Source organism: Cibotium barometz, chromosome 41, assembly GCF_041138505.1.
Source record: "Cibotium barometz isolate CiBa-2024 chromosome 41, ASM4113850v1, whole genome shotgun sequence".
NCBI lineage: Eukaryota > Viridiplantae > Streptophyta > Polypodiopsida > Cyatheales > Cibotiaceae > Cibotium > Cibotium barometz.
The window spans coordinates 31,805,121-31,820,539 of record NC_141086.1 but is presented as its reverse complement, the minus strand read 5'-3'; the positions used below and the strand labels follow the sequence as shown (position 1 = coordinate 31,820,539).

The 15,419-nt window shown below is 47.5% G+C and overlaps 1 protein-coding gene across 1 annotated transcript in view; it reads left to right on the top strand.

Annotated features, from left to right (window-relative positions):
* Nucleotides 1–14,085, top strand: part of LOC147614866 (thymidine kinase-like) — a 31,483-nt gene extending 17,398 nt beyond the window's left edge. The window contains exon 4 of the mRNA XM_086780187.1: nt 13,640–14,085. Within this exon, the coding sequence (XP_086636313.1) occupies nt 13,640–13,934 (295 nt within the window). The 3' untranslated portion in view covers nt 13,935–14,085. The remainder of the gene's footprint in view (nt 1–13,639) is intronic.
* Nucleotides 14,086–15,419: the final 1,334 nt, after the last annotated feature.

The window sequence follows — 15,419 nt, the reverse complement described above, 5'->3', positions numbered from 1 at the left end:
GAGGTGACAAGCTGTGATGCCTCCAAAGATCCCATAATGCAGTCTACCACCGTGCCTCCAGTCCGTGTACGACGCCCATGTGGGAAGCATGTCAGCCCTCCTGATCCCGGCCACTGTAGCATCCCATTATAAATAACGAGACAATGCTTGGCTCCCAACTCTAGTAAGTGGTCCCCATAATGTCCTCTGTCTGGTCCAGTGTCCTCTGATGCCCGACTAGCCCCTATCTCCTCTGGATCCACAGGGTGGAGGATGTCCATGTCATCATAGTCATACACCTTACACTGTCTGCTTTGTGTGTGGGCATTGAAGTCACCCGTAAGAAATACTTCCCCTAGTATAGAATAATGCATAATCTCCTCTGACAGACAATTGTATGGCGAGGCTCCTGTCTCCTCCTCCTGTGGCATGTCCTCTGTGATGACATAGGAGGATCCTGATGGAGGAAAGTAACATAGGGCTATGTATATAACCTTGTCCTGTGAGAGCTGTAAGCTGATCCACATGTATCTGGCCTCTGGATCCTGTGCTACCACTCTCAGTCTCCCTTGTAGCTCCCGTCTGAATAGAACTGCTACCCCCCCCGACCCTCTCGAGGTACCCTAGCGTGTGGTCCTCCTGTATGCTGACTCCCACTGGAATCCCTCTACTTGAGGTAGCCCTCTCTCTGGGCTCTGATGTGTCTCTGTCAGAAGTATGATGTCTCTCCTCACCATAACATGCTCCAGTCGTCCAGGCTGCACCCATAGTGAACCATTACAGTTCCATACTGCCATGTGTATCTGTGTCAGTGGCCTGGTCTGTGTCCCATAGGCCCCAAACGGCTAATCCATGGGCCGGCCATCAATGATGACCCGACCATCTCGATAGAAGGCCTTCTTGCCTTCTCTCCTCGTGTGTAAGACTCGTGGCATGCAAGCTCTTCTATGCTCTAGTTGCATCCTCGTGAGATCATCATCCAAGAAAATAGGAGCTCCCTCTAAGCCTCGTAGTATGACCCTCTTCCTCATGAAGGTGACCCTCTCTGTCTCTCCTGCAAACTGTAGGATAAGGGCTCGCTTGCATGTCGAGTCTTTCGCGGCTCTCCATGCTTTAGTGAAGGGGAGAGGGTCCTCTTCCCTGTAGCCTAGCTTCATGCATAGAAGCTGTCCATCTTTCTCGGGAGTGGAGTTGGGTGTCTCGGCTATACCTGTGACTCGAATGTTGAGGCGGCGGGCATGCCTCATCTTCTCCTCCTCAATGGTGGTGTGAATGATTTGATGTTCTTCCCTTTGAGTCTCCTCCCTCACTTCTTTATGGATGTTCTTCTTCACCACCTCAACCCATCCTGACTGCTTGGCTTCGAGTTTTCCCTCCATGTCCTTTGTGATCTCCTTGGAGATCTCTTCTTTGATGGCCGTGAGAGTGTTGTCATTGATCTCCCCTTCTTCCTTCTCGGTGTTCTTGACGGCTACCAGTTCCACTTTCAATGCACTCACCTCCTCCTTGAGTGCTATGTTCTCTTGTTCAAGGTCCGTGACCCGTGCTTCGAGGGCCATGATGTGCCGGTGTAGTTTGTTCTCCACCTCATTGAGGTTGGAATCGGATGTCTTCTTGTTCTCCTTGATTAGTGCCTTCATTGCCGTCTCGAGGGCCTCGAGTTTCTCTTGGAGACTCGAGGCCATCCTTGAGATTACTCTGCAGCCCTTCCCACGGGCAGGGAGGAGAGAGAGAGAGAGAGAGAGAGAGAGAGAGAGAGAGTTATGTTGCTGCCTTGGGGGCCTGAGGAAGGGTGGGTTGCAAAAGGGCGGCACAGCGGGCGGCGAACAGAGAGACGGAAATAGAGGGATGGCGGGGTGTGCTGGGCACAACAGGCGAGGTGAAACAGGGGTGATGGGCAGCAGGCGCACAGTGCGAGCGGAGGGGCTAGCGGGCGGCAATAGCGAACAGCGGGCGGGAGTAGTGAACGGTGCGAGCGAACGGTGAGAGAGAGAGAGAGAGAGAGAGAGAGAGAGAGAGAGAGAGAGAGAGAGAGAGAGAGAGAGAGAGAGAGAGAGAGAGAGAGAGAGAGAGAGAGATGAAATGATATATTAACGTCTCTAAGAGGCCATAGCGGCCTATGAGACCAAAACTGAGAGTACATTTGAAGTTGGTGTCTCATCAAAGAGAACAACTAAATGAGACTAAAAAGTACAATAAACTGATTGTCCTACAGTTATAAGAACATAATTGTAAGACTCCGAGATGATACTGAGTAGAAAATACTGGAAAATACTAAAAAATGTATATTAGGTAGATCCATGTATGCTGATCAATTGAAGCGTTGCCCTCTCCTTAGATCAAGTATCTCCGCCATGGGGCTGTCTAGAATGGAGAGGTCATAGAAGCAAGGTAGGCGCCTCCGATGCTGAGCAATAATGGCTCTGATCTGGCGATGGTGAGGATGCTGTGGTCGGGATCCTGGTGGGCGTGGCCGACGAGCATGACATAAGATAACTGCTCTATCAGTGGTGACTCCTTGGGAGCGTGGTCGGTGCCCTGATGGCCCAATGGAGTAGGTATCAGGAGGTGTGTGGGCTGGGTTGCTGGTGCTGGTGTCGAAGAAATCTTTCAGGGTCCTCTGTCTAGGTACATCATGGCTCGGCCTCCTGTCTGCCAAGAGGGTCTCTCTGTGTCTCCTGAGCTCAAGTAGAAACAATCCAAGGCATCTTTGATCCTCAAACTCCATGACCCTGCGTAACGGCCCAAAACCCTCTCTCAAGAGGCAGTGATATCTCCCTCGGATCTCATAATAGACTATACATCGGCAAATGTAGTGTTCCTCTGTCTCTACCTCCTGGTAGCATAGCTAGCAAATGCGGTCATCCATGATTTGATACACATATCGCCCTGTCTCAATCCACAGCTGGTGTGATGAGGTCCGGATCTGTCCAATGGCACAACGTATCCCATGTGATAGGTGTACATCCATGTACGCCGGGCGGGTGATAAAATCATCTGGTGAGAGGTGTAGAAAATGGCTCTTGTAATGAGCCATTTTCGTGCCCAAGGGCTCAAGGGGGCTAATCCATGTCCTCTCTGCGTCCACTCTGATGATATCCATCCTGATCACGCGGTTTTGCTCTGAGTGGGTGAGATCCAAAAATGGACAATCCAGACTGTACTGAAAGGGTGGTAGTGCCTCTATCTGCAAACCATGTAGGTCAAACCATGATCTCATCTGAGCGTACCAACAATGAGTATCTCCATCCTCTGCCAACTGTATGGATGAGGTCAATGCCAATCGGGAGTACCTCTGTTGAGGGAGCTCCCATAGCCGCTGTAAAAAGGTAACTGCCTGGAATAGGGCCTCGGTTACTACTGGTGGGGCACCCAGCTCAGCCCGAACAATCTCGTGTGTGGTACTGATGATTTGCTCCGAATCATGCGGGCAATCCTCATAATTAGTGGTCTCTCCATTTGCCTCCATCCCTCATCTGTCCCTCTTTGAGATCTGTGATGTATACTGGGCCCCCAAATTGGAGCTCCGTACAGGAGGGTCGGTGTGACAAGCGTATCAAATAGCCACAATTTGGTGCGTGGCTCCTGAAACTGTATGTGTGCACACTGCCTCTCAAGTGCCCCCAAGGTTGCATGCCCTCGAGCTAATCTAGGTGCTGCTGCCTCCTTCAGGGAGAAACGCGGTCTTGTGAAAGTAACTCCCAAGTAGACATATGACCTGACGTACTCTATCGGCTCCCCTCGGAAAGTGAACTGAGGTTCTGATCTTGTCACCCATGCTTGTGTGGTGTTAAACACCATAACCTTGGTTTTCCCAAGGTTCACTGTCAGATCTCTATCCGCACAGAAAGCCTGTAATGCATCCATGTGTCTCTGTAATCCTTCTGGAGAGTTTGAGATTAGAACAATATCATCAGCATATAACAAGATGGGTATCAACACCCTTGCCAGGCATGCCCCTGGGCCTCCCAATCTGTCTACATAATTAGAGACCGCATCAATGTATAGTCCAAAGAGGGTGGGCGATAGCGGGCATCCCTGCTTCACCCCTATCGTGCTGGTCACCCTATCAGATAGTCCGCCTGGAGCTCGGACTTTGCCTGTCACAGACTCATACAAAGCATATATCCCCCACTGCATATCCTGGGGTACCTCAATGTCATGCAATCTGTTCATAAGCTTGGCATGTGGTACGGTATCGAAGGCTTTGCGGAAGTCCACAAAGCAGCAGTATATCCTTCTCCTCTATGCCCTGCCGTCTTCAATAAGTGCCCGAAGTGTCAGTATGTGATCCAAGGTAGTAAATCCTCTCCTGTTGCCAGCCTGTCCATGTGCTCGATGACCATGTCTCTCTACCCATCGGCTCAGCTCCGACTCCAATATAGAGCCATATAATTTGGCCAAGTAATGACCAATCATGATCGTCCTGTAGTTGCCTGGTACCATGGGATCCCCACTCTTAAAGAGAGAGAGAGAGAGAGAGAGAAATGAAATGTTATATTAATGTCTTTAAAAGGCCAAAGTGACCTATGAGATCAAAGTCACAACCATGTGACATCTGATACACTGTCTGGAAAAGAAAACAAAGAACTGAAGGCAAGTATCTAGCCCTACAATACATCAGCAGCAAGGAGCATCTGGAAGGAGCAACTAGGGAGAGTGGGAAGCTAATGCTACTAGTCAAAATGGGGTACATGAATACATGAATATGGGGGAGTACGAAAGTGACAGTGAGTACAACAGTATATGGTTGGAATGGTAATCATCCTAGGAGCTCTATCATGGGTCTCTACCGGCCTGGATATCTGCCATAGTGAGATGCTTGGTCGGACGAGCCCGATGTCGCAACAATGATGCTCTGAATCCTCCGGTGTAGGCACGGTCTCCGATGTGAAGATCCGCGAACCCTCGGGCATTTGGATCAGCCCAACTCGATAGCTCTCTCAACTAGAGTCCCACGGGGTGCCTGCTGATGAGCTATCGGCTGTGTCTCCTCCCGGGTAGTCCCTCTAAAGGAGTTAGTAATCTGTCTCTGTGTGGACTCCCTGGCAGTCGGGCATTTGTCCCTGATAATGGACTCTCTGAGCCTGCGGATCTCCAGGAGATAAAAACCCAAGCATCTCTGATCACAATAGTCCATGACTCTAGCCTGTGGTCCAAATCCCTCTCTAAAAAGGCAATGGTAGCACTCTCGAATCTCATAGTATGCTGTGCAGCGACAGATGTAGTGCTCCTCCATCTTTGGCTCTGTCCAACAAATCTGACAAATCCTGTCCCCTGGAGGTATGCCTCTAAATCTGCCTGTCTCTATCTCTAACTGATGTGAAGAGGCGCGGATCTACCCAATGGCGCACCTCAATCCATGAGACAGATGGGTATCCATGTAGCTCGGTCTAAGTATAAAGCCATCCTTAGTGGTGCGGAGAAGATGGTCTCTATAGAAAGCCATCTTCGTCCCCAACTCTTGTGAGGGCTCTAGCCATGTCCTCCTAGTGTCCAACTGAATGAGGTCCTGTCTAATGACTCTACTAATCTCAGAATGTGTCAAGGTGAGAGAGGGTGCCTCCAGAGAGTATTGGAAGGGTGGAAGTCTGTCTAAACTGAATCTATGGAGCTCAAACTAGGATGCTATCTGCGCATACCAACATGAAGTGTCTCCCTCCATGGCTAGTTGATGAGAGGACTCTAAAGCAAGTCGTGCATACTGGTGTCGGGGAAGCTCCCAGGTGCTATGAATGAAGGGCACTGATCTGGCAAGAGCCTCGACTACGATCGGTGGTGCTCCCATCTCAGCTCTGATAATCTCATGGGGTACTGAGGCCTTAGCCCGAATCATCCTGGAGATCATGGACACAAGTGGTGTCATGAGAATATATTTTAAGTCCTCTAGAAAAATATTATTTATCCCCTCTTGAGTAATTTGGGGACGCCTAGATTACTCTTGCGTCATGCCGGCTAGGTTAATATCGTGGGTGATACCACTATAAATATTAATACGTGCGGTATATGACGTATGTTTGAGGCCATCTATGATTATTTCAGTTAGGTTTGTATGGCAGGGTGATTCCTGGGGTACTTACGCCTGGTAGTCATGAGTTGGTGATGATTTGTGTCTGTTTAATATTTGTGGGATTAATTTAATAATTAATTGGGCTTATATTTTCAGGTGATGAAGACTATGGGAATTGAAGAGTTTACTTTGGAAGAAATGTCTTGGATCATCACATTTCATTTTTGGCAAGCATAGTAGCTTGTAATCTTATCAAATGATTTTTCCATTTTGAACTTTAGGAAAGATACATTTATTTATGTGGAATTTATTAAAGCCTATGGCTTTACCCTAGTCCCAATTTGACACTCTATTTTTGTTAGAGAAGAGTGCCGTGCTCTCTAAAAAGCACATCTTGTATTTTGGAGGCTATGGCCTAATTTTGGTGAAAAGGAAAGCTAATAAAGAAATACTCTTGTGTGGGGAGAGGCCACGCACAAGAGGGGGGAAGATTGCACCCAATATGGTCTTTTTGGAGCTAAGTATTTTTGTTTAAGTGTTTAATTTTTCAATTGATTTGATTTAGTTGAAGCTTACAAGCAATGGTTTTTATGATTGAATTAATTCTCTACTTTTCCACAATCAATTCCTAGAATAAGATTCCGGTTGCAAGTGGTCTCTCCATCGATCTCCATCCATCGTATGTGCGTCCTGATCGACTGTGACGATCTAGGCTAGGCTCCCAGATCTGTACTCCATATAGCATCGCCAATGTGACCACCGTGTCAAAAAGCCACAGCTTAGTGCGTGGCTCCTGAAACTGTACCTGGGAGCACATCCTCTCTAGACCTCCTAGTGCTGCATATCCTCTAGTTAGTCTGGCCTCTGCTGCCCCCCTCATGGAAAATGTGGGCCCAGTGAACACCACTCCAAGATATGTGTATGAGTCAACATACTCCACTGTCTCCTGCCCATATGTGAAAATAGGGGCTGATCTCCAGACCCACTGAGCTGTAGTATTAAACACCATAACCTTGGTCTTACCAAGGTTAACTGAGAGCCCACTGTCTTGTGCATAAGCATGTAAAGTATCCAAGTGCCTGTGCATACCCTCTGGTGAGTTTGCTATGAGCACAATATCATCAGCGTATAAGAGTAGAGATATCCAAGTGCCAGCCAAGTGGGCTCCTCTGTCCCCTCGTGTCCCATTATAATCAGAGATCTCATCAATGTGGAGAGAGCGGGCAGCCCTGTTTCACCCCTATAGTGGAGTGTACTGGCTGGGAGAGACCCTCTGAAGTCCACACCTGCCCAACTACTGTCTCATAAAGTGCCATAATATCCCAAATGAGCTTACATGGAACCTCCAAGTCTTGCAGCGTGCGCATCAGTCTAGCTCTGGGCACTGTGGCACTGTGTGCCTTGCAGAAATCCACAAAGCCACAGGAGATCCTGCTCCCATGTGCTCTGCCCTCCTCAATGATAGCCCTGAGGGTAAAGATATGATCCAAAGTAGAGAATCTCCTCCTGAAACCGGCCTGTCCCTGAGCTCGGACCCCTTGTCTCTTTGCCCATCTGCTCAACTCCTGCTCAAGAATAGAGGCATATAGCTTGGCCAGCGAGTGACCAATCATAATGGTGCGGTAGTTAGTCGGCAGGCTCAGATCTCCAGACTTGAGTACCGGCACAATTGTGGAAGTACTCCAAGTCCCAGGAAACCCCTCACACATGGCTCTATTAAACATGAGAGCTAGCAAGTCTGCAATCATATCTCTCGCATGTATGAAATGCTCGGCTACAATGCCCTCATGATCCTGTGTCCTCCCTGTATGCAATCTGTTGATGGCCCTCCTCACCATCTCTACTATGAAGAAGGTAGAAGTGGGTGGACAGGGCTCTGGAGGGTTCGGTAGTGGTGGCTGCTCTGGTACTGTGTAGAGGGAGGCTGCATACTCGCCCCATATATCGGGAGAGTTAATGTCCTCTGCACTGAACAAGCTGTAGATCTCTGCAGTGTATACTCCATCAGTCTCTCTACAGAAGGTATATCTCGGGTGATAGGAGGACTGCCCAACCTGGCGGGTACTGTAGTGGAAATCCACCGTAAAGGAGAGAAGTGCATGATCCACCGTAACTCCCATGGGCCTGGGGCCAATCGCAAAATCTTGGATACTTGGGATGAAGGCTGGCGAGGCTAAAACATAATCCACTGTGCTGGCTCCATGTCTGTGTGGAAAGCAAGTAAAGCCACTGGCAAGTGGATACCTCTCTAGGCCATTTAAAATGGCCAGCCCATGTGCAGTCCCCATCTCCAAGAGGTATCTCCCATACTTAGTACACTCCACCTCATCCTGTGATCTCTGGGTCAAACACATCTCCTCCACATCTATCTCTCTCAACATCTTCTCCGAAGTGTCAAAGAAGGAGGTCTGGTACTGAGCCGTTCGAGCATTAAAGTCCCCAAGTATGATAACATCTCCCTCCCTGGAGAACTCCCATATGTCCTCATCTAGAATCATATATGGAGATTGCCCCTTGGGCGCTGCATAATGAGATGTGCTAGGTGGAAAGTAACATATAGCAATGTATAGGGGTCTATCCTCATCTGCCCTCACTTTGACCCATATGTACCTCGTGCTCTCATCATGGCGCATAACATGGATGAGTGGCTGAAGATCCTCTCTAAAAAGAACTGCAACTCCTCCAGATCCGTGACCACCATGCTTCGAACGGGCCTCCTGTCTACAAGTCGTCTCCCATCTGTATCCCGCCACTCTTGGTAATGTGCTGCCTAGGGGCTGATGTGTCTCCGAGTAGAAGATGATGACCCTGTCTCTGAAGCTGTCCTCAAACGTCCCCACATCCAGTCTCAATGCTCCGTTGCAGTTCCATACTGTAAGTCTCAGACTGGTCCCATAGGTCTCACACCGTCAAGTGGTGCGTCTCTCTAGTATCATCACTTTGCCTCCTTTGTAAAATGCTAGCTTTCCAAAGGCCCCACATCTAGTCTCAATGCTCCGTTGCAGTTTCATACTGCAAGTCTTAGACTGGTCCCATAGGTCTCGCACCGTCAAGTGGTGCGTCTCTCTAGTATCACCACTTTGCCTCCTCTGTAAAATGCGAGAGAAGAGAGACTCTGGAATGCTATATTATGCACCTAGAACATGTAGACTTGTTATTAGGGATTGAGTGGTTTAAGACTCTTCAAGTCCAGATAGATTGTTCTAGTCATATTTTTTCTTTTCAACATAGGAACACCCAGTATAGTATTTTAGGTGATTGTATATATCCCTCTCAGGGACCTCTAGTAAATACAGTTGATTTTGGAAATATAATGGATTCTTCTTTGTATACTGCTTTCCATTGTGTATTGATTTCACTTTCTTCATTTCTCATACCTTCTATGGATCTCAATGAATTAAGTGTATTTGAAAGCAAAGAATTACAGAAGATACTTGATTCGTTTCAAGATGTATTTTCTAAGGAACTGCCATCGGGCTTATCTCCTGAAAGGGCAGTAGATCTCGTATTGACCTGATCCCTGCTGCTCATCCTGTTAGTATTCCATCTTACAGGATAAGCCAAGCTGAGGAAGATGAGTTGGCTAAACAACTCGAAGATTATTTGAGGATGGGCCAGATCCGTCCAAGTAAATCACCTTGGGGTGCACTGGTAGTGTGGCAGTACTCTCAGCTCACACTACAGATTTCTACTGACTTATTTCAATCATTGAGAGAGCTTTGCAGGACCGATAGTTATTTTGGTCCATTTTGGCAAAAGATCCAGGACGGGAGCTCGTTGATTGAGAAGACTCAATGGCTGAACAGCCTACCATTCAGGCTGCAAGAGGCCAATGGATGATTCGGAATGGTTTACTATTTCGTAATGACAAAATTTGTGTACCACAGATCCCGGACATTAGCTCCAAGATTCTTAAGGAGTGTCACGACACCCCTTCTGCTGGATACTATCGTTAGTGAAACACACTTTTTATTGGCCAAAGATGAAAGGGTATGTAGAAGATTATGTTCTCAAGTGTCAAGTTTGTCAAGCGAATAAAGCTGAACGCTTTAGACAGGCTGGATTGTTGCATCCTTTGCAAATCCCAGGTAATAAATGGGAAAGTATTTCCATGGATTTTATTATCGGATTGCCAAGAACGCATCAAGGCCACGATTCTATTTGGGTTGTGGTCAATCGCTTGACAAAAATGGCTAGATTTTTACCGACCCGGAAGACTATTATAGCTACGCAATTAGCACGGCAGTTTATCGAGCAATTGTTTAGACTGTACGGGTTACTGCAGGACATAGTTAGTGATAGGGACTCTAAGTTTACGAGTGATTTTTGGAAACTTGTTTTTGAGAAGTTGGAAATAACTTTGAATTTGAGTTCCTCAGATCATCCTCAATCTGATGGCCAGACTGAAAGAGTGAATCAGATTTTGGAGGATATGCTGCTTCGAGTATATGTATTCAAAAGACATAGTTCATGGGAGAATTATCTTCCTATGTTTGAATTTGCATATAACAGTACTAAGCATACGAGCACAGGTTTTAGTCCTTTCATGCTTATGTATGGTTTTCAACCTAGATCACCTGTTACACAGTAGGATTCTCAGGACTTCAGCATGATGCAGTACGTAATTTTTTGCAAGATATGCAAGAAATGTTACAAGTTGCGAAGGAAACTATTAGAAGTGCTCAAGACCGAGACAGATTTTATTCTAATAGACATCGTTCACCCAGAGAGTTCTCTGAAGGATCGATGGTGTATTTGCGAGTTCCGAAAGATTCTGAGACTTTACGAACAAGTCGATCTTCGAAATTATCCCCTAGATATTGTGGACCATTTCGTATTACACGACGGATTGGTTCAGTTGCATATGAATTGGATTTACCTTCTCATGTGAAAGTTCATCCTGTATTTCATGTCAGTAGACTTAAGGAAGTATTGGGTGGAACTGACCAGTTAGTTACTCCTCACAAGAAATCATAGATGTCGAGGAGGACATGACACATGTTCCACACGAAACTGAAAAGATTCTTGGATTTCGTAAAGAAGATTGCAGAATACACTTATCATCACGGAATACAAGATCAAGTGGAAGGATCGTGTTGAGGAGGACTCTACATGGGAGACATTGACTACTCTTCAGAGAGATTACCCTGGCTTTTTAATGAGCTCAAGAGTGAGTTCTTAGAGAAAGGGGAGTATGTCATGTGCACAGTGTGTATCTACCGTGTACTACACGCACACAAGACTAGCTTCGAGGTTTGGGGAAAAGCTTGGAGCTAGGCAGGCTGATTAACGAGCTGAGTTAGGGATAGACTAACGGGCGGGCACCCAAGTATGGACGAGCGGGCGCCCAAGTGTGGACGCCCGATGACCGGCCAAGAGCCTATAAAAGGGTGGCCAAGGTTAGTCATTAGTCATATAGAGTCTCGCATGTTTTGTGAGAGCTCTATGGTCAGGAGCCTGGATCTAGTGCAGACGTGCACCTGCTTCATGCAGCCGAGGCTGGCAGCAGTCTCGAGGCCTGCGACGGTAGCTTCGTGGCGGTATGGGACGTCACGAGGTAGAGATTGGTCGGTATGCCATCTAGTTAGCTCAGCTCGTGGCTCGGTGGGGACAGCCAAGTCTGTGGGCTTGCCCACGGCTGTCGTGGTTGGGAAGTGAGTCAGGCATGCACTCCCTTCTTGTTTTTTTGGTTTGTTTGCAGGTTTCGAGTCTCGTACCAGGAGCGTTCCACGAGGAGGTTCTATGGGGATTTGACACCTCGTCCTTCCGGATGATGCTGAGATTTTGTTGGAGGTGTGGTCTAGAAAGGACAGCTGCCCCTCCAGAGGCACGTACTCCTCTAGATGTGCGGATCTCGCCTCGGAAAGCTGACTCCCACTTGAAACCGGCTTTGTATGGTAAACCCCTTTCAAGGATATGATAAGTCTCTATATAGAAGATGACATCATTGCCTGTGAGAGTCTCACTCAAACCTTACGGATTCGACCACAGGGTGCCATTGCAGTTCCATTTGCTAACCTCAAGTGTTTGGTCTCGTACCGTGCATCCCTATTTGAGATAACGCTCAGTGATAATGGCCTTGCCATCTCTGTAGACAGCCCACTTGCCCACTCTATGAACCTCATGAACTATCATCATCGCGTCATGCCAGTGTGCCACCTGTGCTGGGGTGAGATCATCCCCCATGTACACCTGTGTGCCCTTGAGGGCAGCTCGTTTGTCTAAGGTGGCCTGTCTGCTGGTGGCATTAGGGAATCTGATGATGAGGGGCTGCGCTTGTTTCAATCCTTCCCTTCCCTCCATGTATTTGCAGAGGGGGGGGGGGGATGTCCGGTCCACTACTATCATCTGGAAAAGGGTTTTGACATCTGCCTTAGAGGAAGCCCCCACCTGTAGCCTCCGCACTCGTACATGGAGGGTCCTATCCTTCCCGTGTTTCTCCTCCTCGAGTGTCCCATGTATGATGCTCTGTAGGGGTTTGTGCTTCTTCACCACCTCCACCCAATCTTTCTTGGTGGTCTGCAGTTCTTCCCGTCGCAGCCTTCAGCTGCTCCAAGTCCGTCCTTAGACCCTCCTGTATATTCAGTTCCCCTTCCTCTACTGTATGGTCCTTGACAGTAGCCTCTAGCACTGCCATTTCTGCCCAGAGTTCCCCTTTCACTGGGGCAGCCGCTGGCATTGCCTGTTGTTGCATCTGGGTCTCTTTCAGCGTCAGAATCTCCTCCTCCTGGTGGTTCACCTTTGCCTCCAGTTCTTCAATCTTGCTATTCTTGCCTTGTATCTCGTTGCGGAGGCCTCCAACTGTTTTTCATGTTGGTTCAGGACCCCATCCAACACCTTCTGCTCGACCAATGCCTTCTTGGTGTTGTCCTCCACAGTCTTGATGTATGCCTCCAGCTCCTGTAGGTTCATTCTGGCTCTCTCTCCCTAGTTGCTGCCTTGGGGGCCTGAGCAGTGTCGGTGGATAAACGAGGCAGTGCAGACAGCAGGGCAACACGGACAACAGGGAGGGGCATGTAGCAAGGGGCGCGCAACGCGGATGACAGGGTGGCCCAGGGTGTGCGCAGCGTGAGCAGCCACCAGCGCACAGCGCGAACAAGGGGGAGGGGCGCAGAGGTGCTCACGCCATCGGGGGAGATATTTTAAACATCTACTAAAGACCCGATGGGCCTACGAGACTAAAATGATACAATAATCTACATGGCATATCTCATCATGGAACAGAAAATAAAATAGAAACAAAACAAACTATCTCACTGGAGTGATACAATACTGTCCATGGAAATCTCATCATGGAATACTAAGAACATGAACATGAACATGAGAGGAGCATCAGCCCCTAATAGATCGTATACCACTCTCCAAAATATCAAGCATGGGGCTAATGAGAGAGAGAGAGAGAGAGCTATTCTCAGCAAGGTGTCCTAGTACACCTTTTTTTTTCATTTTTTGCGCATGGATATGTATGCAAGGGAAAAAGATTGTATACCTGTGTATTACATATATTATGATTTGTTTTGAAGTGAGGTTTGGAATCCTTTTTGAGTTACCGGGTTTTGAACTTGGCTTGCTTGGTTTAGCGAGCAATCTATTTTCATGTTGCAACTAAGGTCTATATTTGTGGCAATTAATATTAACTTTTCTTTGCAGGAATAAATTTGGATCGATTCTAGATTTGGTACCCCTTGCTGACAGTGTTGTCAAGCTGTCTTCTCATTGTGAATTGTGTAGGAAGCCAGCCTTCTTCACCTTCAGGAAAACAGATGACAGGAACAAAGAAGTAATAGGTGGAACAGACATTTATATGCCAGTGTGTAGGCAGCATTTTTTTAGTGGGAAGATTGCTATGGAGGCTGCCCGAACAGTTTTGGACAGCCACAAATTTGTATCATTGCAATGTGACAGTGTGGACGAGTCCATCAATAGAGTTTTTGGAAAGGACTAGTAATTAACATTTTGATGCTTACAGTCATCCTATGATTCTGTGATCTACATATATACCCTTTTGTCACCTTGTGTTACATCTTCTAAGTTTAACTTTTGAATATTATCATTTCAAGGTATGGCCGAGCTATGACTCAGCTTTGCTCTTATGCTATATGTGCCTGTTAACTCTCTGTGCAGTCTTATTCCAATCACAAAATCATGTAAGCAAGTAGTATCATTTCAAGGTATGGCCGAGCTATGACTCGGCTTTGCTGTTGTGCTAAATGTGCCTGTTAACTCTCTGTGCAGTCTTATTCCAATCACAAAATCGTGTAAGCAAGTAGCTTGGTAGTGGCTGGCAGATGCACAATTGTTTATTGGCTTAGCTGCCCCTTGCATAGAGGCCGCTGATCCTTTCAATGCACCTCCACTTCCCCTCTTCTTCTGCACTATGAAAGACTTGCTTTGGCGCTGTACCTTCCCCTTGGCTGTGTTAATGGTTTCTTCTTGCTTTCATCTAGTGCTTCGGCATTTCGGTATTTCGGCCTTGTATTGTCAGAGAGTAATGGCAAAAGTCTTTTAAGTGACTATCGTAATCAGTTAAATGATCTTTAACCAGTGGAATAACTTGCACTCAAACCACTCAACTTACCCACTCTTACCCAGGACAAGGTCCTAATGGCTTCCTCCATCCCTCCTCCGGGAGTATTTAGTTTCCTGGATGTGAGAATGAAGTACTTATAAGGCTGTTGGCATGAGGCTGTCTTTTACCTCACTGTGCACTCCTGTGTTTTGTCCAAACAGGGAACCTGAGCCTGCTCGCGATCTTTCTGTCTGTTCCAATCAATAGAAATCTGCTGATGCAGGAGGCTGACCATTTTGCTGCTTCGGGCCATCTATGGCTGCACATGTGTGTTAAGGGGCTGCCTTTCTGTGCCAGGGCTGAAATGAATGAATAATGATGGTGAGGGGCACCATATAAAGCGGCTGCCTTTCTGTGCCAGGGCTGAGGAATGAAATGAATGAATGAATGAGGGTCAGGGGCACCATTTATAGCCAACAGCCCGCCCACCCCGACCCCCGCCCCCCCCGCCCCCCCCCCCCCCCCCCCCCCCCCCCGGGGCCCTTCCCCCCTTTCCCTCTTCCTTCTTTTCCCCTCTCCCTCCCACAATCCCTTCCCTCATCTCCTTCGGTAATCACAGATCTGTCCACCTCACCCACTCATGTAAACCTACATATACCCTGTGTGCAAACCCTAACGTACACTCACAAGCACTCATCCCTTCTGTGAGGGCTCACAAAAGTCTGCTAAGCCCAAAAACCACCCAGCTATCCTAAAAATGTCTTTGTGAAGCAGTGATGCATATAATATACATGATGCAGGCCTCATGTTTGAAGTTGCACACTGGTCTGGAGAGTTTTTAATAAGGTTGTGATGGTTGGAAGGTGAAAAACTTTTTTTTCCATGTTTGTTTTCTTTTGTCAAAGAGAGTTTAATGTGCCA